At 39.6% G+C, this 22,954-nt stretch overlaps 1 protein-coding gene across 1 annotated transcript in view; it reads left to right on the top strand.

Moving 5' to 3' along the window:
- Positions 1 to 21,414, top strand: part of LOC111146695 (ATPase H+ transporting V0 subunit d2) — a 44,821-nt gene extending 23,407 nt beyond the window's left edge. Inside the window, exons 3-8 of the mRNA XM_022502360.1 lie at positions 7,637 to 7,815; positions 9,230 to 9,309; positions 10,713 to 10,790; positions 17,617 to 17,793; positions 18,988 to 19,065; positions 21,001 to 21,414. Coding sequence (XP_022358068.1) covers positions 7,637 to 7,815; positions 9,230 to 9,309; positions 10,713 to 10,790; positions 17,617 to 17,793; positions 18,988 to 19,065; positions 21,001 to 21,162 — 754 coding nt within the window. The 3' untranslated portion in view covers positions 21,163 to 21,414. The remainder of the gene's footprint in view (positions 1 to 7,636; positions 7,816 to 9,229; positions 9,310 to 10,712; positions 10,791 to 17,616; positions 17,794 to 18,987; positions 19,066 to 21,000) is intronic.
- Positions 21,415 to 22,954: the final 1,540 nt, after the last annotated feature.

Raw genomic sequence — 22,954 nt, 5'->3', positions numbered from 1 at the left:
TCCACTGGAGTTTTCTTGTGAATTACCATAATATTTACATGCATGGTGAGCGAAGGGGTGGCAGTGGAGGAATTTCCCTAGTGTTACATTCTCCTCAATGGAAAAGCATAGAAAAGGCAAGGAAGAGACAGCTATGACCCCTAGAAAGGGAGCTCAGGCTAAGCTACCAGGTAGCCAGTTATCTCCTTCACTTCTGTTTGCCCAGTATCAGAGTTAATGTACTTGAATGACGATAAAGAAGAATTTATTCATTGATTGAAAAAAAATCATCGTTGTCCCTATGCTGTACAAGTATGGTTCAGGCTTCTTGGACCCCACAAAAAATGTAACTAAGAAAGACTGGTAAGAATTATCAACAAATAACTATATTTGAAATGAATATGTAAGATGACTTATCTAAAAGCACACAGTTGAACAGTGGCAGAATTAGTATTACAGTCCAGGTCTTCTTTCCTCAGATATGCAGTAAATACCTGTGAATGAATGAGCCGATGGTTCATGTTCACCATTGATACTGCCAATATATATTGAAAGTTAATATCACCCCAGGATAAATATAAATACAAAAATTTAGAGAGAGGAAAAAAAGATCACTTCTAGCTGAGCTTAATGAAAAATGTGGAATTTAATATGACCTTAAAGAATGAGAAGGATTTCGATTTCTAGCCACTGGTGGGGAAGGAAGGTTTTATGCATCTAAAGAATAAGAACAGAGACACTGATGTAGAAAAGGACAAGTATGTTTGAGGAATTTTTAAATCCAAACAGATGGGTTAAACCAAGATTATAGAAAAGTACTAGAGAAAAGAGTTTTCTAAAGATTCCAGATCTACCAAGGGTTTGGGAAATGCATAGTGATCAACATTCTCATTCTAAAATATTCTATTCTAGGCAATGCTGACTTCTGAGCAATTTTTTAGTATTTTGTGAGAAGGGAAAAAATGAGTGTGACAGCAAAATTAATTGCTTTTTAAAATTATTTTAATTTTCACTTCTTCTATTTTAAAAAAGGGAAACTTCAGGGAAGTAAGAAATGCTACCCAAAAAAGTCAAATTTCAAGAGGGAGCAGATGTTTATGGGGGATATTCTGAATCTCAACAGTCTATTTAGCAAGTCAGACAAAATAGCAGAACTGCCCCCTGTGAGGATATAGAGTTAGCATTGGATTAAATGAATCTGGAGTAGCATAAATGTTTACCAGTGTGATCGAGGAAACTTTCATTTGCAAATACTTCCCACATGGCCCTATGGTTCATGTCACAATAAATACTGTCATGCCTGTTAAGCATGGATCAGCAGCACCTTTCATGAGGAATGAAATAACTTCAAGTACACCAAGTGTATTTTGCACATAGCCCAGTCCTTCCCATGAAGAGTTACTCTTGATTTTGCATTTCATGTCCCTCTCCCGGTATATTCCATACATACAAGTGTGACCTAGCAACCATATCACAGTTCTAGTCACCTAAAACAGAATCGTTGTCATCAAGAACGCCGTATATCACGTGTTGCAGATGAAAGGATGCTGACCCAGCCTCTTGGTAGGAAGGAACCTAGAGCAATCAAGTCCTGATACCAGGATGTGGCTCTTGGGATGAAACCAGGGCGAAGTCAACAATGGCTTTCAGATAATGAACCTGTTGTAATCACCAAGTCACTAAGTTATTTACTATCCAACTGCACCCAGATGGAGAAGTTCAGATGGAGTCTTGAAGAGCCTCCTTCTAACAAAGGGATTCAGGCCTTTTAGTATATAAAAGCAGTTACCATTTATGACCACGAGTTAAGGGACATTGTTTTGAGATTAATGATTACATTCCCAAAAGATAAACATAAACTGTTTGAAGTGCTGATATCTTAAAGGAAACATCCTAAAGTAATGACCACACTAGGCTCATTCTAGGGTTGTGTGATGCAGAACAGGATGGGAAGAGGTTTCCTAAAATCGGTATAAGTCAGATTTAATATTTAATATCTCAGCAGAAAACATAATTTATGGTCTTGTGGATGATGCAGTCTTCCACTCAGTTCCTTGTCTCTACACCACAAAAAGGTTGATAACTTCTTATCTTCTAAGAGCAATGGGTAAATTTAGAATAAAGATTCTATTGGCTAGAACTAAGTGTAAAACTACAAAGATGTAGAAATCTCAGATGATAAAAGAATTTAAACATTGTACATTTTTTTATATCAAAGATTAGGTGGCTTATAATTTCCTGTTCCCCTTCCTCCAGAGTCTGGTTTATTATCTTCTAAGAGCTTATGATCACACCCTCCTTCTTTATCCAAGGCACTCTACCAGGATTTCATATGTGTTACTAATCCAGTGCCAACCACTCAAAGTAGAACAAATATTTCCATTTTAAGCCTGGGAAAATGGAGCTCTTGTTAAACTGGTTTTTAGGTGACAGAGTTGGGATTTGAATTAGGCTTCTCTGTTTCAAAGCCTGCGCTCCTTCTACTGTGACAACGTAATGATTTATAAAATGTCACATGTATGATTTGATTTAGTTTACACAAAGACTGTATGAAGGCAGTGATATCCTACCCTTTCCCACACCTTGATGCTAAACTTCTTAAAAAGGATAGTCTATACTCATCTGTTTTCTCACTTGTTTACTGAAACCACTTCAGTCTTGTTTCCTTCCTCATTGTACCCCTCAAACCACTCTGGTTGCGAGGTCACGTGGATATATTTTTCAGCCCTTCCACAACTCGCTGTTGTATTCAGTTGTTGATGTCCTTGTCCCATGCATTCTGGGATGACACTTTCTCTTTCTGCTCCTTTTTCCATTCTGGCCCTTCCTCAGTCTTCCTTGCAAAGTCTTCTTCCTGCCCCTTAAGAATTTGGGGGTGGTCTGTTCTATTCACTTTTCTAAAATGCGTACTTTTTTTTCTTTAAAGATTCTGTTTATTTGATGGGCAGCGATCACAAGTAGGCAGAGAGGCAGGTGGGGGTGGAGGGAGCAGACTCCCTGCTGAGCAGAGAGCCCTATGCGGGGCTCCATTCCAGGACCCTGAGATCATGACCTGAGCTGAAGGCAGAGGCTTTAATCCACTGAGCCACCCAGGCGCCCCTAAAATGCATACTTTTAAAAAAATGGTATTATTCACATCCATAGCTGAAGAAATAATCAGAAGCCAAGTAATAGAGAGCTTTGCATACAATGATGAGAAATCTTTGCTTTATGTTTTGAGATAATGTAACTGAGGTGTCTATAAGAAAACCAGGCAGTCAGGGCCACAAGGAGGAAGTAAAAGAGTCTGGATCTGGGCTGGGCAGAGAGGTTTTGACTAGAGCTGAAGAATAATTTCTCTAACTCACCAAATTATGGCTCTGCATTATCTGACCATTCAGCTGCTGTTGTATCAGCCCAGAATTGGATAGTTAGTATACAGGAAATGTATTTTAGTTAGCTTCAAGATCCTTAAATAAGTTCAGGGGCAAAAAAGAGGAAGAACAGCACTAAGATCAAAAAGAAATGTTAAAATATCACCTGCCTTGAGCTGTTTTTTTTCCAAATCTGGTAGGAGCCGGAGTTTTGGCTTTGGGGTGCCAGCTCTGCCTTTCTCACAGTGTGACCTTGGACAAGGTATTTAAAGTGGTGGTGATAGCAGTCCTTACAGTATTGAGTTGTGAGGCTTGCATGAGAACACACATGTAATGCCTGACCCACAGGAAAAACCTCCAAGAGGGCTGGCATTTTAAAAATTACAGTTTTTACAGCCTAAAATTTTTGGAGTAACTGCATCCCAGTTTTAGGGGAACTTCATGATTTTCACAGGTGCCAGTATTAGAGTTACAGAATAAAATATTTAGCAGGGGCTATAAATGAGGGTGTTTGTCCAGACCACTAGTGAGAGAAAAATTAGCCCAGCTCCTCCTGGCTCTGTCACTACATATGAGCACGATTATCTAAAACATGAGGACTTTGAACTAGTGGAACGCCCCGCTGTCTTTAAAGATTTTTTTTTTTTTTTTTTTTTTTGCCCCGCTGTCTTTAAACTCAAAAATTACTCAAGCAAGATCAGCAGTGATTTTATTCCTAACCGCTCTGTGTGTGGCTCTGAGGGTCTACAAAGTTTATAGGCAGAAGTAAGGAAACCGTTTCTGGCCGCATCACCCCCCTGCCACCCCAGAGAGCCAACGAGAATTATATACCCAGTGCATACGTGTAATGTGGATGAGGAAGGAGACAGGACTCCTTCTGCCTCCCGCCATGGCCTGAGTCCTGCGTTTTCACTCCATTTCCTGAACAACATTACGAGAACTGGTGTCACTATTCCTTCTTAGAAACAAAGCAATTTAAATAGTGAGTAGAAATAAAACAGAATCCAGGCCCTATAGTCCTTGCTTTTTGCAATATATAGAGTCTAGCCTATTAGTAAAAAATATTTTTTGATTCCTATTTTCTTTTATTTTTTAAGTGAACTCTACCCCCAATGTGGGCACAGATTCAAGACCCCGAGATCAGGGTCTCATGCCCTATGGACTGAGCCAGCCAGATGCCCCTGAAAAGAATGTTTAACTCAATACAGACATGGGCACACACACTGCAAAGACATAGGCATGAGTGTTACATGTGGGCTAAATCCGTATAGCATAGACTCTGGCTCCCGTCAGCATTGTCTAATAGTCCTCTGCAAGTTGCAAATGTTGACAGCTCATAAGCTTTTATATTACAGAGGTGCTGTGGGGAACAATTAAATGTCTGGAGCCTGCTAAGGATTATTAAGTGCTAGCGATTCTCCTCTCAGGTAATAGCTTTTGAGCCATAAAGGGACAGTTAAATAAGCACTTCCTTTTTAATATCATTTTCAAAAGATAAAAAGGAGTCTAAAATTCTATAATGGCTAAATTTGGTACTGCTGTTTGGGAGATGAAGAAACTTTTAGAGTCATGTGCCTTTTGTAAAGGGATAATTGCCTGCTTCTAAATTTCTTCAGATAGAATTTTTTATTGGAGTAAATTGTAGAAGGTCCACAATGAGGGAGACTCTCTTCCAGCTGGAAATGCAGTCTTGCGCGCAAGGTCTGTGACCCATGCTGCCGGACTCCAGTGACAGTGCTTGTAAGGGGCTTGGCTTATTTTTACCTGGTTGTTTTTCAAGCCTGCATTGTGGCTGTGGTTTGTCCCATCACTGTCAGACCTGAAGGACCTCAGCTCCTCAGGTGACAGCCCCTTCAGTGTCTTGATCCAAAACCTCACCCTCTCAGCTCCTCCTTTCTTCACAACACTGGAACACCTTCTCTTCTCTCCCATCTTAAAAAACAAAACAAAAAAAGACCAAAGTTCAAAGCCCCTTGGCCCCTGGGTCTCCACGGAGATATCTTTCCCTTCCTTTAAGGTCAGTTTGTAGTTTGAACTCTTTTTTTCTTTTTAGACCTCTTTATTTCCTGGTCACTTTATTTATTTATTTTTTTAAAAAAGATTTTATTTATTTATTTGACAGATGGATCACAAGTAGACAGAGAAGCAGGCAGAGAGAGAGGAGGAAGCAGGCTCCCTGCTGAGCGGAGAGCCGGATGTGGGGCTTGATCCCAGCACCCTGGGACCATAACCCGAGCCAAAAGCAGAGGCTTTAACCCACTGAGCCACCCAGGCGCCCCTACTTCCTGGTCACTTTAAATACACAAGTCACATTTCTGCCACCATCTCCCCTTTCCCTTCCACTAATAAACTGTCCTGGAAGTGTTTTGACTGTTGACAGATGACCTGTAAGTTGCTGCATCTTATGGACATTTCAGTGTCTACCTTGACTTTCTTGTGGCATTTGAAGCTCTGGCCACTTCTTCCTAGAATTTCTAAAATTCCCTCCCACCCCCGGGTTTTCCTCCTATTCTCTGGTCTTTCCTTCTCAGGTTCCATTAAGGTCCTCGAATTTGAGGTTCTCCAGGGTTCTCAGTGCAGAACTCTTCATGTGCACTCTAAGATGTGATCCCAACCATCCCAAGACTTCTGCTTCCACCATTAAACTTATGCTACTAAACCCCCCAAATGTCTGGTCCTGGCTGTCTTCAGGACTCTGACTTCTGAAACCTATTTAGCATCTCCTCTTAGATATCTCACAGGCATCTAAGCTCACTCTGTCCAAAGCATCTGCTCTCACTACAGCCTGCTCATCCTCTAATGCTCTCATCTCAGTAAATGGCTTCACGATCTGTTAAACCTAGAAACCTATGGATCATCCTTGACAGCGAAACAAACCCAGCATAGTATAAGGGCTAAGAGGAAGATTCCAAAAGCAGACTGCTTGAGTTTCTCAGTTGTCTCAGTTGTTAGCTGTGTCACCATGAGTGGAATTTTTACCTCTCTGGGCCCGTCTGGTTCCTCATTTATAAAGTGGAGAGAAGAGCAGTACCTATTATCATCATAGTGTTGTTATCCTGATTAAATAAGTTTTGTGAAGCACCTCACTGTTTATCCCTTCTCCTGTTCAAATCATTATTCTGCAAGATCATAACACCCGCTTCTGTTTAAAGGCATTCAGAATCTTCCATCGCCCTCCACCCCCCAATTCCTCATTTTGTCTGTCAAAACCCTGCATGCTCAGCCTTGGCCCTACCTGCATTGCCCAGTGCCAGGCAGAAAACTCTTCTCTTCTTTTCTCTGGGGCTTTCTGCATGCTCTTCCTTCTGCCTTGAATACTTCTCTCCCTCAGTTCCCAGCCATTTTTGCCTGGACCGCTCCTACTCATTCTACAAGTTTCAGCCTGAATATCACTCCCTAGGAAGTCTGATCCCAGACTGCTTCGGTGCCCCGATCTGAATCTCCACACCACCCTATAATTTGTCTAGCATCCGTGCTTTGTTACAATTTACCATAATGGATTCTTTGTCAAGTTCCTCCCTCAAACTATATTCTCTGCAAAGTAAAGAACTCTTTCTTCTGCTTCTCAGCCTCACTGCTTGGAATATCTTGGGCGATGAGCACATGATTGAACAAGCATATGCACCCAGGATATCCCAGACAGAGCTTACATTGAGCAACATAATCACATAAAATATGAACCTGTGGACTTTTGGGGAACTTGGGAGAAAACAGAAAATTCACTACCTAGTCTTCATAGGAGGAAAAGAATATGGAATATTTTAAATTTCTAATAAATAAAATATTAATATTTTAATATTAAATTTAATAAGTATTTTATTTATTTTAAAATATTTCAAATTCCAAATCAGTGTTGGGCTTTATTGCAATCTAAAAAGTAAGTTTTTAAGATAGAGTGAAATGCTCCAGATCTGTGTTTCTCAACTTCCTAAGCCCATCATAGGCTGTTCTGAGAAAATACACAATTTCACACTCATCCTCACCCTACCACATTTGGCAATTAAAATATATGGGTCGTTTTCTGCCTATTACCACCAGCCTAGGTTTTATTTAGCTTTACTTAGTTACAATAACATTGATTTTTCAAACTATGATATCTCCAGAGAGTCAGATATTTTACCCCCTTCACAGCTCTCAAACCCCAAAGTTTAAAATAAAAGAAGACTCATATATTTCCATAGTGAAAGAGTATGTGCCTGAACTATATATATATATATATATATATATATATTTTTTAAACTTTTGGTATGTTTCATATTTTCATACAGTTGATTTCCTAATGCTCGAGCCTTTTTCTAAACCAGGTGCAGTTACATGATAGACAATGTGATCCTACTGATGAATGCTGCATTGCAAAAAAAATCTGTGAAAGAAATTCTGGTCAAGTGCCACCCTTTGGGCCGTTTCACAGAAATGGAAGCAGTCAACATTGCGGAGACACCTTCTGATCTCTTTAATGCTGTTCTGGTGGAAACACCACTAGGTATGAACATGTAAGCAATTATATCACTCCCTCTGCATGTCATCAGAACATGTACATTCAATTCCTTTTCTCCATGAGCCCGATGTCAAACTGTACAGATTCCTAGGCATGGAAGGGACATTAAGAAATAATTTAGTCCAGCTCCCTCATTGACAACAAATGAAAGTAACCTTCCCAGAATCACATAAGAACCATTGGTAGCTAAGTAGGAGCTGGGGCTCACCTCCCAACCTCCAAACCTTTGTATGTTGTGCCAGATCATAGTAAATAAATTATAGAACTTGTAATTTTTCAAAAAAATTAATTTTCTAATTTGGTTTTATATGATTAATTCCTTATCCTTTGGTTTTCAACTTCTGTCTAAATAAAGCTATATCGTGGCAGTGTTTTGTTTTAAGGAAGTTGAGGAATGCCATTTTTCTGAGATGCTTGGGGCGCCTGTCAAATGACCTGAAGCAATGATGAAATAAATGCTAATTTCATTATAATTTAACACTGATAATATTTCTAGCATTCAAAATGCTAGCAGGATCATTTTATATATGTTATTGTCAGGAAAACTGGAGGGTAGCAATTCATAGCAATTCACTGTTGACCATGTGTCAAAATTTTTGCTGTTGAAAACAGAAATTTTTTTTTAAAGATTTTTATTTATTTATTTGACAGAGAGAGATCACAAGTAGGCAGAGAGGCAGGCAGAGAGAGAGGTGGAAGCAGGCTCCCCGCTGAGCAGAAAGCCTGACACGGGGCTTGAGCCCAGGACCCTGGGATCATGAACTGAGCCGAAGGCAGAGGCTTTAACCCACTGAGCCATCCAGGTGCCCCAAAAACAGAAATTTTAAAAAGAAAAAAAAAAAAATGGCCATCATTAAATGTGTGATGCTAAGGGAGTGTGGTGGAAAGAGGGTAAGTCTATAATCATGGATATTTGACTCCAGGCTCTGCCTGGTCCCAACCTGGTGAGGTAGAGCAGTGCATTATCCCCTGTTTCCTCATTTTAAAAATATTAGTATCTTAGTATAAAAGAGCTTTGAAAACTAATTAGGACACAGTTTTAGTACAACTCAATACTTAGCACATAGTAAGGCTGCAAATGATAAATGCTGCTATGAGATGAGGGGTGAGGAGGGGGCTTCAAAAAGTAAGCCATAAAGTGAATAGTTCCGAGGTGTCGTCAGGATCAAATAAGGTGAAATAGATGCAGTGTTCAGTGACCAGTTGGCACACAGTAAATACTCAGTAAATAATGACTCTTATTCTCATCGTTACTGGTAGGTGGATCCAGTCTGTGGCTTGCCACTGCACAGTGTTCTGGTCAGGAGTGAGCTCAGGGTGAGATGTTCAGGAAATCTTTTCTACAGTTAATAATCATGCTTTGAATTAATTTATTTTGTGTGGTAATTTCTGCTTTCAGCTCCATTCTTTCAAGACTGTATGTCTGAAAATACCCTTGATGAACTGAATATTGAATTACTGCGCAACAAACTGTACAAAGTAAGTGTCTCCCAAAATACTGTGTGTTTCTTTATGACATAATACATCTTAACCAGAGTTCTTCATTAAAAGTTACTTTGCCCATTAGCCAATTTCTGCAATTATGAAGCTTTGCGGGCTTGGAATACAGCTTTTATGGTCCTGGTCTTCTAGTTCAGTACGTAAATGTCAGCTTCCCCTGAAACAGCAAGATTTTTGAGAGGAAGTATGTACCCCATTCTTCTCTTCATTCCTAGCTCCTTGCCTGGGACATAAAAGGTAGCAGTTGGATCGATGGATGTGGGTGGGTGGACAGATGAGGAAGGTGAACCATATCCATTTTTTAAAAACCCGCAGGGGTGCCTGTCTGGTTCATTTGGTGGAGCCTGCAACTCTTGATCTCAGGGTTGTAGGTTTGAGACTCGTGTTGGGTGTAGAGATTACTTACAAATAAAAAATTTTGAAAAATAAAATATAAAACAATGAGCATACCTAGTGATCCTTGTGTTACACAGTATCCATCTCTGTCCTCCTTGAATTTCATCTTGCCAATCTGACCAGCTCTCGGTCTGAACTATGTTGCTACCATTTGAGTAGCTCTATGTCCTTTGGGCTGAGCAAAATCTGGCTATTTTCACTCATACAACCATAGAATCTTTGGACAATCTCACAGAGTAACTAAAGGAGTGTATGCTGTCATGCCATTTATATAACTGGCTATGCTAAAACATATGGTCCTTTCAAAAGCACTGTGTCGCAGGTAATTTTCCTTTTTGTGAAGAAATGTATGGACTTAGAGAAGGCATCCTTGAGATACAGCTAACAGAAGGCACTGTTCTAAGCAGATTAGAGGCATTAATTCACCTAATCTAGCCAGCAAAACTCTCTGTTCTCCCCAATCCTCAGATAAGAAAGCAGAGACCTGGAGAGGTAAGATTTACTTGGCAGAAGTGAGTTAGCTAGTAAGTAATTGAGTTGGGATGCAAACAGTCTGTTTAGCCCAGACTCTGCCTTCCAGTGTGTCCTCCACGTTCAAAGCCATCCCAAACATGTCTCCTGGGCACCAAGAGAGATTAAATGTCAGCACAAGACCAAATCTAGAACTCCTTGGTGAGTTCATAAAAGAGCTTGGCACTCTTATTAGAGTACCAAAAGTTAACCGTGTGAAATAAACCCAAGAACCATGCAAAAAAGTGCTTATTAAGGAATCATAAGGTACGATAAATACAATTTTGTTCTTTTTTAAAGCTGTGCAGCATGCTTCAATGTGAAAGTTTGTATCAAATTTGTAATAATATATCGCCCTATGGGACAAGTAATTCAAGCTCCATTAAAGTATTTAATAAGCCATGAAAAGCTGGTCTACAAATTTCCAAAGGAAAATATCTTCATTTTATTGTTTTATGATCTTTCTTCTTCTTAAGTCTTACCTCGAGGCATTCTATAAATTCTGTAAGAATCATGGTGATGTCACAGCAGAAATCATGTGTCCCATTCTTGAGGTAAGAAAGTCCTTGAATTTCTTTATGCCAAATAATGTGCTTACACACTTTTCATTTACATAATTGTACTTATATATCTTTATGTTAGAAACTCCTTTATCTGCGGGTTCCTGTGTGGCTATCAGTTAAGCATCTGCCTTCGGCTCAGGTCATGATCCTGGGTCCTGGGGTCAAGCCCCATGTTGGGCTCCCCACTCAGCAGGGAGCCTAATTCTCCCTCTCCTTCCACCCCCCTGCTCATTCCTGTTCTCTCTCATGCTCTTTGTCTCTCTCTCAAATAATAAATAAAAATTTTTTTAAAAAGCTCCTTTATCTAAAAATAAAATAGGGGCGCCTGGATGGCTCAGTGGGTTGAAGCCTCTGCCTTCAGCTCAGGTCATGATCTCAGGGTTCTAGGATCGAGCCCCGCATCGGACTCTCTGCTCAGCAGGGAGCCTGCTTCCCCCTCTCTCTCTGCGTGCCTCTGTGCTTACTTGTGATCTCTGTCTGTCACATAAATAAATAAAATCTTTAAAAAAATAAATAAAAATAAAATAACATATTTCATCAGATATATCATTTGATGCCTTCAGTTAAGAGTGACATTTTCTAAGTTTTCTACATAGAAATTCTAATTTTGGAATTAGAAAAGAATAATGCTTATAGAAGTTTGGTCATGATTCATTTTGATGTAATATAAATGAAGTAGATTATAATTAGTTAAAATTTGGGTATACTATGAGCAATTGGTAGACCATGAGTACTTGTAATAATAACGCAACTTCCCTCCAACATTGGGCAAGCTGGGAATTCTCACAATGTGGAACCAAAGTCCACTGTAGGCCTTGTTCCTTATATAAATCCTAAAATAAAGGAGGCTCAAACAATCCTCAAGTGTTCTGCTCTGGGTAGGAAAACTCTTTGGGTTAGGTGATTCACAGATGGCATGCTCACTAAATTAGGTTTCAGGCGCCACCACTTCTTTCTAACCTGCCTCTCTGACTGATGCTATAATCTTTTTAATTCTTCTTTATCATCACAGACTTCATCTGTGCTCAGAGATCGTCTTGCTTGCATGTGTGGATCTCAGAGATTCAGGCTAGAGATCAGAAGGATCTGGGGATATCCTGGGCATAGTTTACATTGTGTTTCATACAAATCTCTTCTGCTGGCTTCACTTGGATAAGGGGCAGCCGGGAGGCAGACACCATTGTAGATTTAAAAAAGCCCTTTGCTTTGCCCTGTGAAACTAAGTTTTGTCTAAAGAATGTCTTTAATCGGGGCACCTGGGTGGCTTAGTGGGTTAAAGCCTCTGCCTTCGGCTTAGATCATGATCCCAGGGTTCTGGGATCAAGCCCCGCATCCGGCTCTCTGCTCTGCGAGGAGCCTGCTTCCTCCTCTCTCTCTCTCTGCCTGCCTCTCTGCCTACTTGTGATCTCTGTCTGTCAAATAAATAAATAAAATCTTAAAAAAAAATGTCTTTAATCATTAGATTACCTGTCACAGTGACTTCATTGGTAAGTAGATTAAATAGTTCAATGACTTCTGATTTCAAGAAAAAGCCTGATAAGAACTGCCCTTTAGGCAAAAAAAGGAAAAAACAAAAAACCTGAATAACTTCATCTGCATATATTTTAAATTAATTTCTAAAACTGCATATGATAAAATTAGTTCCTTCAAAACATCTAATCATTAAAATTTTACAGTTAAAGATACTTTGCTATCCCCTGTTGAAACTCTTCAAGCAAAAGCAGTCCTTGAAGTAACAATTTATCACTGGAAAACTCCAAGAAATCTTTTTTGCCTTTATCTATATTACACAGGAAGTGGGCATGGATAAATAAATAACATTTTTTATGGTATACTAAATGTCAGAAAGTGAGCTAGTCTCTTTCAGACATTCTGATCACATAACATAAGTGACCTGCTGGCCCTATGAAGCACTCTCCTTGTCATAAATTTTTAACTGCTAGCTACCCTATAAGAAGCCACATTATCTATGGCTTGAAAATGTAATTTCTACTGACATAATTCCTGTGGTTTAGAAATGGCTTGTGTGCTTTATACGTACAAAATATGTGAAATAAGAGCTATGGCAAAACTCATAACCTTACAGAAGATGTAAAATGACACTATTAATAGTTAACATTTATTATGTGCCAGATAATATCCTAGCTGCTTTATATACTTGAATTCACTTGGACTTCAAAGCAGCACAATGAGGGCACCTGGATGGCTCCACTGGTTAAGCATCTGCCTTCGACTCAGGTCATGATCCCAGGTCCCGGGATCAAGTCCCACATCAGGCTCCCTGTTCGGGAGGGAGCCTGCTTCTCCCTCTCCTTCTGACCCTCCCCCCATTCGTGCTCTCTCTCTCTCTCAAATGAATAAATTAAAAAATCTGAAAAAAAAAAAAAAAAACAGCACAATGAAAATCTAAAAAACAACACAACAACATGGGAGTTTAGTATCTATTTCTCAGAACTGACAAGTGCAAAGAAAGCTAGTAACTTTCCAGAGGACACATAGCTGATAAGTGGTAACGTCAGAATTTGAACCCAGGTAGCCTAGCTCCAGATCCTCTGTGTTTGTCCACTATATTACCTCTACATTAACTTCACCATTCGCAATTCTTGGATAAAAGTAAGTGCTAATTCGAGGCACCTGGGTGACTCAGTTAAGCATCTGCCTTCCCCTCGGGTCATGATCCCAGGATCCTGGGATCCAGCCCTGCATTGGACTCCCTGCTCAGTGGGAAGCCTGCTTCTCCCTTTCCTTCCTCCATGCCCCCTGCTTGTGCTCTCTCTCTCTCTCAGATAAATAAAATCTTTTTTCTTTTAAAGTGCTAATTCATGAGCAAGATCATATTGCATGTGCTATAAAAATAAGAACTGGGTAAGAATTATGTCTCTGTAATCCTCAGTAATGTAGAAAGGACAGCACAGTATTAGAAGAATCCTTATCACTATAAGCGTTTGATCAAACTATATACCCAGTTTTCCCATTATCCCTTTCCTATGCCCATGATACTACCACATTAGATTAGGTTTTCTTCAAGCTGTGTTAAAAATAAAAGTACAGGGGCACCTGGGTGGCTCAGTGGGTTAAGCCTCTGCATTCAGCTCAGGTCATGATCTCAGGGTCCTGGGATCGAGCCCCGCATCGGGATCTCTGCTCAGCGGGAAGCCTGCTTCCTCCTCTCTCTCTGCCTGCCTCTGCCTACTTGTGATCTCTCTCTCTCTCTGTCAAATAAATAAATAAAATCTTTAAAAAAATAAAACAAAATAAAAGTACATTTAACTATCTTTATGTAAAAGCATTATTACACTAGCATGCAGTTGTGATGTCTCTAATGATATGATCAGAAGAGATCTGTCAATTTATATAAATTGATGTATTTTTAAAAAATAAATAAATAAATTGCCATATTTACATAAATATATCAGATCATGTAATTAGCCCCCGTTTTACTTGTGCACCAGTAGCGCACTTCCAGTTACAGAGTTCTTGCAAGTCTGTCCTTATTTAATCTCAGTTGACAGGATACTTCAGGAAACTCAGTATGGTAAAAGAGAACACTGTTAACCTGGGCTTGCATGCAAAAATTTGACCTAATTACAAGATTGTGACTTCACATGAAAAAAAAAAAAAAAGAAATTGACTTATGTTCAAGACAAGTGTACTGCAGTTTAACGTTTGCCTTTGTGCCTTTTATTATTTGTCTTTGCCCTTCTGACAACCTGTATGTTTAACGAAACAGTGAAAAACAAGCTTAGAATAAGTGTGTTTCATCTTCCCGAGCTAGCGAGGCTGGGTTCGATTCCCGTTCGCTTCCCTCTCTTCCACGGCCATCAGCCCCTCTACCCACTATCCCCACGAGGTATTCCTGCCCTCCAATAATGAACTAGCAAGAATGTGTCCTGATCAGCCCAACTCGATCATGTGCAACTGATAATGATTTTGAATACATCAACAGTATACTTTTGCAACAATAACACAAAATAAGTTATGGTTTTAAAATGAATGAGTGTAAGGAAGAGTGAAAGGACATAGGACATCTGGCATCATCTGTGCCACACAGGAAGCCAGCCCTCCATAAATAACAGAGAAGGCTTAAGTGAAATCGAATACCACCCATTTACTCTCATCCGTAATCAGATGTTGTGTCAAACTGTCTGCTTAGGGATGGTCAAACACAAGATAGCCCTTTTACAATTTCAAGACTATAGCTCCTTTCACTAAGAATACACACACACACACACACACGCACGCACGCACGCACAGAACCTCCAGACTAGAAAAAATTTCTAAGGTAGATATATCAGGCAATTATAGTAAAAGGGAAATTAAAGGATAATAGGAATTCAAAGGAAATCATATCAAATTGGGGAGGAAATAAAAGGGCTTCTTGTTAAAAAAAAAAAAAAAAAGTGGCATTTGATGGGACCCTCCAGTGCCCATAAGGTTTCAACATGGAGGTTTCTGGTAGGAAGGACACACACTGTAGGCAAAGAGAAAGAAGTATTTACAAGAAAATGAAGTTGGCAAGTTCAGAGAACCTTTGTATCAATCAAAGTCCTCTCTTGGCATAGCCTGTGAAGCCTTTTCTCTTCCCAACTACCTGTCCAGGTACCCAGTGCAGCCTACTTCTTCACCTGCTTTCCCAGTGCTTTGCCCAAGACCATTCCTCCATGCGTCGTGCTTTAACTTCATGCGCCTTCCTCCTCTACAGCAGCCTCTGCTGCTAGGCTCGTCTGCAATGCTGCCTAGTCCAGTCCACCCTGCTGCTCTCCTGAAAACCCTAACATCTTCTACAGCAGTGCATGTCAATGATTGTTCAATAAAACTGGGGTGGGGGGGAGTGAAAAAAAAAAACAAAACTCCAACGTCTTAGAACTAGAAAGCACATTAAAGGGCATGTGGGACAATTAACTCTATTGTTGGTCCTCCTGCTCTAATTTTTATTTCAAGATTTCCGATTGCCTTGAAATCTCCCTCTTGCATTTCTTCTGTCCCTGGAAGGCCTAAAATTCCTGACAGTTACATTCAGTGTCCAGGGGCAGCTGCCTTTGCTTCTAAATGAGGTCTCTTCCTGATTGTGGGTCACCCATACTTGCCATGAGGTCAGTCAAAAGGATCAGAAGGAACCAACCCTCACCCTCCTGATAGGAAACACCTGTTCTAACCAGAGAGTTCCAGTAAAATCTGTTGCAAGTCTGGATTTGTTAATTCGTCAAAAGTAAGCTGATCAAAGTAGAACAATTTATTTCAGCTGTTGTTTGCGAACAAATAACCTTGGAATCCTGTTAAAATGCAAGCCCTGGTTTAGTAGGGCTGGACAATGGCCTGAGACTCTGCATTTCTTTTTCTCATGACCTGAGCCAAAAACAAGAGTGGGACGCCTAACTGACAGAGCCACCCCAAGACTGCATGTCTAACAAGCCTCTAGGTGACATCAAAGCTACCCATCCAAGAAACACACCTTGAGTAGCAACATTATAGAGAATATTGGAGAATTTTGAAAGTAGTAGAATCACAGATCACTGTATTGGATTCAGTAAATAGTTGTGGTCTTTGTACATTTCAAGCACTGGATATTAAAAAATAAACAATAAACAAGAGTAACATGATTTCCCTCAAAGATTTTACAGTGTAGTAAGGAGAAAAATAATTTCCAGATTTTAAAATACTGTAAGTGCAGGGTGTTTCAGGTAGATGGAGAATTTCTCAGCTCAAGGACACTATGAGAAACTCCCATGATAGGCAGAGAGGATCCCATGAAGGACAGACTAAGAAGGTATGGTCAGAGGACATAGGAAGAGAACCAAGAGACAAAAGAAACATTGAGTTGAAAGGAATAGTAAGAAATTTCAAGAAAAACTGAGTGGTTAGAGGAAATCGGCCTGACATGGAGCTGGTTGCTCAGGTGCCCGGTGGTGCTCAGCACAAAGACAGGACCTGAGTATATGCGGCCGACCTGGGAGAGCATGAGGTCCAGGTGAGGAGATAGGCCTGAAAGGAAGGTACCTTGTCCTGGGCCAAATGATCCTGAGCTACACAGTTAGACTGATTGATATCCAACCTAGGACTTTCAAGAAGAAAACCAAAACCACCAAAGTACAAACAAATGGTAAGTAGTATAAAGCTTCATTAGGTTAAAAAAAAAAAAAAAATCCTAACATCGGAACCAGAAAGAGATGTTAACACTTACAACACACACTCTTTGTACCAGACACCCTGCCAGGCACTTCCACTTATCTTGTCCTATCCCTGGACAGACCCCAGCAAATAGGTACTATTCCCATTTTTATGGAAGAGACATTTGAGATTCTAGTGACCTATGCGACAGAGACCCATGAGTAACTAATTGCAGAGTGCCTGGGAGGTAAAGTTCAGTGGGGTTTCAAGAGTCATGGACCATTAACACTGTGTCATCCTTCTCTGGCAAGCAAAATTATTCCATTAAGGGTTGGGGCACCTGGGTGGCTCAGTCGGTTAAGCAGCTGCCTTCCACTCAGTTCACAATCCCAGGCTTCTGGGATCCAGCCTCTCCTTGGGCTTCTTGCTCAGCAGGGGATTCTGCTTCTCTTTCTCCCTCTGCCACTCCCCCTGCTCATGCTGGCGCACTCTCTCTCTCTCTCTCTCTCTGTCAAAATAAATAAATAAAATCTTTAAAAAAAAAAAAAAAGGCTAAGGGAACATTAATAACACATGTTTGTATTACAATTAGACAAAAATCTGGAAAGAAAAGCAAATCACTGTGGAAATGAATTTGTCTACTTAGGGTTCTGTTTATAGCATTTTGTACATGGTTAGATTTCACTGATTTTATGTCTTGCAAATTCAGTTTGAGGCTGACAGGCGTGCTTTTATCATCACTCTTAACTCCTTTGGCACTGAATTGAGCAAAGACGACCGGGAGACCCTCTACCCGACCTGTGGCAAGCTCTATCCTGAAGGGTTGCGCCTTTTGGCTCAAGCAGAAGACTTTGATCAGATGAGGAGAGTAGCAGAGCATTATGGGGTATGTAACTACACCAGGCACCCTGAATTTCTCACATTTCATTACCTGTACTTTAGAAGTTCACACATTAAATTTACATGTCTTCTCTAAAGCAGTTACGTTCTTAAGGTAGAAAGCAATGTCATTCTAGAACTTCTCCCAAAGAAGTACTTCAAATTTCCATGGGTTTTTCTTCTTTCTTTCTTTCTCTCTCTCTCTTTTTTTTTTTTTTCCTTTTGGAGGTTCCTGCCAAGCAAGTACTTGTTTAAATCTCCAAGGAGCAGTCATTTGAACAGGTCTTTTGAAGTGCTTCATAGAGCAAGTTCCCCAAGGGACTGGGGCAGTGTTCTGGATATGTGAGCTCATGTCAAAGTTACAAAAAAGAGCCTGACCCAGCAGTCCTAACCCATTGGGTAGACACACTCAGGTACAGGATGTCTACTTGAAATGCAAGGGAGAATATGGACCTACTGGTTTCTACCATTCCCTTTAATCAGGGCCAGAAATAGGGGATGAAAGGAGGGCTGCTATGTTGTTCCCCTACTCCACATCCAAATGCTCTCTTAAGAGCCTGCGGCTTCTCAGCTCATCCCCTAATTCCATTCCTTCTGACTTACGGTGACATGATGCCCTCCGGGTAACTTTTCCAGAACTGGGATGACACTCTTATCTTTTCTTACGGGTTTCTGAAGCCTTCTGGGAAAGAGAAGTCAGCAAACTGCATAAATCTTTGTAGTAGCTTATGTCATCACAAGAGGCTTTTTAGCATAATATTAAATTTCGAGCTTCTCCCCAGTTTCCATCCCTTCCACACTTGAAATTCCATGTGAATTTTATCAATTTCATTTCAAAGAACCCATGAACCCATCCCATGATGGGTTCATGAACCCACAGCATTCATTTATCCTCTATAATGTGCCCATCCAGCCCTAAGAACCTAATGCAGAAATTAGCTCATCTAAGTATATGCAGAGTAGACTTGCTCTTGCCTCTTCCCCTCTAGGCGTGAATAAGCCAGTAGGCTAGATATCCATCCATACTCTTTTATCTGGGTTTTTTGGTATTGTTTTCAGGAGGCCAAAGATCTCACAAAAAATCATTCAGTCCTTCCGGGTAGATTAGAAGAGAGACATCATTTCTATATTGCTAGGAAAATATCTTCATACATATTTATAAGAAATGAGAATCTGTTTAAAAATAGCCTCTGTTTTTTAGGTATACAAGCCTTTGTTTGAGGCTGTGGGTGATGGCAGTGGAGGAAAGACATTGGAAGATGTGTTTTATGAGCATGAGGTATGATATAAATGGAAATGCTATTAGCTTATGTGTGCTTTTACTCTCAGTTTTAGATGTTTCTTACTTTGGGTTTTCTTTTGGGGGGCTTCTTTTTTCAGTTGATCAATTCAGCTGATTAAGTACTTTCACAATTTGACAGCCAAATGGGTATTAGTGTCTCTCTGCCTTGGAGGCCCAGTGGTTCACATATGATGGCTTCCTGTTGACTTGTCCTAGCCAAAAACACAGTGTGTCCTATCCAGAACACATAGCGAAGCTCTGGAAAGAATGCAGCTATTCCATAATTAACTAAAGAATCAGAAGTAGGACATTCTTATGATCATGTATGGATTATCCTCATGGTGTACACTCTGTTATGTGCATCTCACCCTAATCCATCCCTTAAGAAGGATTTGTCTATGGTTATAATACAATTTAGGAACACAGTTATAACACTTAGGAATTATTTGCATGGAATTCTATCTGGAGAGTCTAGACTATTCTCTTTCCCTGAAAAACAGAAGAGTATTTAATCCATTTATAGTCAATTCCTGGGCTATTAACTATTCAACAAAGGGCTTTTTTTGAGGGAGATGGGGATACCAGATAAGGTCTCTCAAATCTGGAGAATTTTTCTAGTGTGTTTTATTCATTTCTCTAAAACCACTGGCCCTTCCCTTTCAGTTGATTGACAGAAAACCCTGAAATTTTACCCAAATTTAGAGTAGGACTGGCTCCAGAAAGCAGTTCAGGCCTCTTCCTCTAAGTCCTACTCCAGACATCCTCAAACAACTCTCTAGTGCCTGTCATACAAAGAAGTAAAAACAATGTAAAAATATCCCATATATTAGGGAGGTTTTTAAAATTTCACACTGTTGCACAACCGCTTCAAAGAAGGCTGTTAAGAAAGTGGCCCTTCACAGAAAAAATAAGTGTCTGTTGCTGAAAGCATTCAGGAAGTCTTCCACTTCCTCAATACTTAGCTTGACACTTTCAGAACTGTGGGAGGGACGCAGTACCTCTCATCCTTTTTTCAAAATGGAATGGAATAAAAGAATTGTTCCATTTCAGACTTTACATCAGTTACACAATTTTTTTAAGTTGTCTTTTACTGAGGTACCTTCTGCAGAAAAACAACAACAGCAAAAACAACAATTTAACCGAATGTCAAATTGCTACCAAGCATCCTAAGAAAGCTCCTTATGTCACTCGCTCCAAATTCCAGAGGCCTGTGAGGTTGCCCTGGAGGAGAGTTAGGCAGCCTGCAAACCTTTTTAACATTTTCAAAGTTGTGGCCTAGGAAAAGTGGTTTACCTAAATGAGGCAAGCCCACTAGCTAGAAGCCAACCATATTTTTGCTACAAAGTTCCCCACATACATACACAAACACTAAGATTTTCCCGGGAATCTTTGTGCTAGCAATGCTGTGAAGATTTGGAGTTTGTCTAGTGATTCTATAAACCCACTTTATTTTACTTATTTTTTATAAAGTTACTTTTTAAACTACTATTGTCTATCTTTATCTGTAGAGTGACACTAAAGTTCCCTTTAGAACTTGATGAATTGCTACCATTTTCCTGTATTTGGTCCAATTTGGGCATTGCCTGTTTGTTTATTTATTTATTTATTTATTTATTTTAAAGATTTTACTTATTTATTTGACAGAGAGAGATCACAAGCAGGCTGAGAGGCAGGCAGAGAGAGAGGGGGAAGCAGGCTCCCTGCTGAGCAGAGAGCCCAATGCAGTGGTTCCATCCTAGGACCCTGAGATCATGACCTAAGCTGAAGGCAGAGGCTTAACCCACTGAGCCACCCCGGCAACCCTGGACGTTGCCTATTTAAATACAAATAAGCACTGTACAAATACAAGCCAGTCTGAAGTTTAATATTATTTCATAAATGTTGTATACTCCTGATAAGTGATGGTCTTCATTGGTTTTTTTCCTTCCTCAGGTACAAATGAACGTGCTGGCATTCAACAGGCAGTTCCACTATGGCGTGTTTTACGCATACACAAAGCTGAAGGAACAAGAAATGAGAAATATTGTGTGGATAGCAGAATGCATTTCACAAAGACATCGAACTAAAATTAACAGTTACATTCCAATTTTATAAGCCAGTGTGGGGCTTCCAATGCAGAACATCTTAATTATTAGGAAGAGGTTCCAAGGAAATTAAAAATTGTGTTATATTCTCTGGGTTACACAAAAATAATTCACACTGCAGCTTCATGAGTTGCAGATCCACTAGGAACATAGTAAACCAAGAGAAACAAAGTGATTCTTTTTTTTTTTTTTTCCAGCTGCCTTAAATTTTTTTCCACATTTATGTCTCACTCTTTACCAGACCTTAGACATTAATTCTAATTAACCCTATGGTACTTTTCCTATTTTTGTTTGGTTGTATTAACAATCAGATCTAATTAAAGTGTTTTACTCTTGCTTTCCCTTGCTTCTCCACAGGCCCAAATTACTATCTGCTTTACTTTTCCTTCACTTAGGTCCACAAAAATCCAGGGTTGTGCGAGGCCAGTATTGACCATATGTGCTGAAAATATTGTATTTCTTTTCTTTTTAAGATTTTATCTTATTTTATTTTGAGAAAGAGAGAGAGAGTGCATGTACACACAAGTGGGGGGGGTGCAGAGGGAGAGAATCCTAAAGCAGACTCCCCGGTGAGCATGGAGCCCAATGTAGGGCTCAGTCCTATGACACACAAGATCATGACCTGAGCTGAAACCAAGAGGTGGATGCTCAAGTGACTGAGCCACCCAGGCACCCCAAAATTGTAAGATATTTAAAATGTCAATGTGATATTTAAAAATCAATGTGAGATTTTATATATATATATAAAATCATGTGATGATTTTATTTTTTTAATTTATTTTATATATGTATATATAAAATCATCCCATTGATTTTTAAATCATCGCATGATTTTATATATATATAAAATCATCACATTGATTTTTAAATCAATCTTTTGATTGATATATATATATATATATACATATATATATTGAAAAGACTCCCCCCATCAAGTAAGTTATACATCCATCACTTCACATAGTTGCCTCCCCAGCCCCCCTGCACCCCCCATGAGGACATTTAAATTCCACTCTCCTGGCAAATTTCAGTTATACAGTAGTGTTATTAACTATAGTCACCATGTTGTACAGTTAGATCCTCAAACCTTATTCATCTTGTAACTGAAAGTTTGTCCTCTTCTCTAACCCCTCCATATCTCCCCACCCCCAGCCTCTGGCAACCACTTTTCTTACTCGCTATTTCTAGGAGTTAAACTTTTTGCCCTTTTTTAGATTCCACATAGAAATGGAAATTAAAAGGAAATGTATAGCTAAGATTTTAATCTTTATCATTAGACTTTTTAATTCAGTCATATTTTTCTTAAGATTTATGGAGGCATGGAAGAGTAGCTGATGGTGATTCTCAGCTCTCAGTGTCCAGATCGTGTGGTTGTACACAAGGATTCACCTTGGTGGTGTGATGACAGTGATTTACATTGAACCAAACTTTCAAAGCCTCAAAGGTTTTTCAGAAGAAAGATCAAAGGAAAGTTATGCAATATCCACACATGCAAATACCTAAACATAAATCATGTTATAGAGAGTTAATACTTCACAGTTTAATTGCCCCTTGTGTTAGGTATAATTCTGTAAAATATCAGAATTATCTGAGCCATAGAATTTAACATGAGTGGTTAACAGTGGCTTTAATCATTTGGGTTCACAAGACCCTTTAGGAATCTGATAAGCACTATGAACACTTTCCCTGAGAATAATAGACATCTGCACATTCCCCAAAGTGGTTTCTGAAAAGACTGTTGATCCTCTAAAATCCATTCAAGTGCAGCCTAGATGTCCACAGACTCCAGGTTAAAAACTTCC

The sequence above is a fragment of the Enhydra lutris genome, unplaced genomic scaffold (assembly GCF_002288905.1).
Source record: "Enhydra lutris kenyoni isolate GAN:26980312 unplaced genomic scaffold, ASM228890v2 scaffoldscaffold14, whole genome shotgun sequence".
NCBI lineage: Eukaryota > Metazoa > Chordata > Mammalia > Carnivora > Mustelidae > Enhydra > Enhydra lutris.
This window is presented reverse-complemented; position numbering and strand designations above follow the sequence as displayed.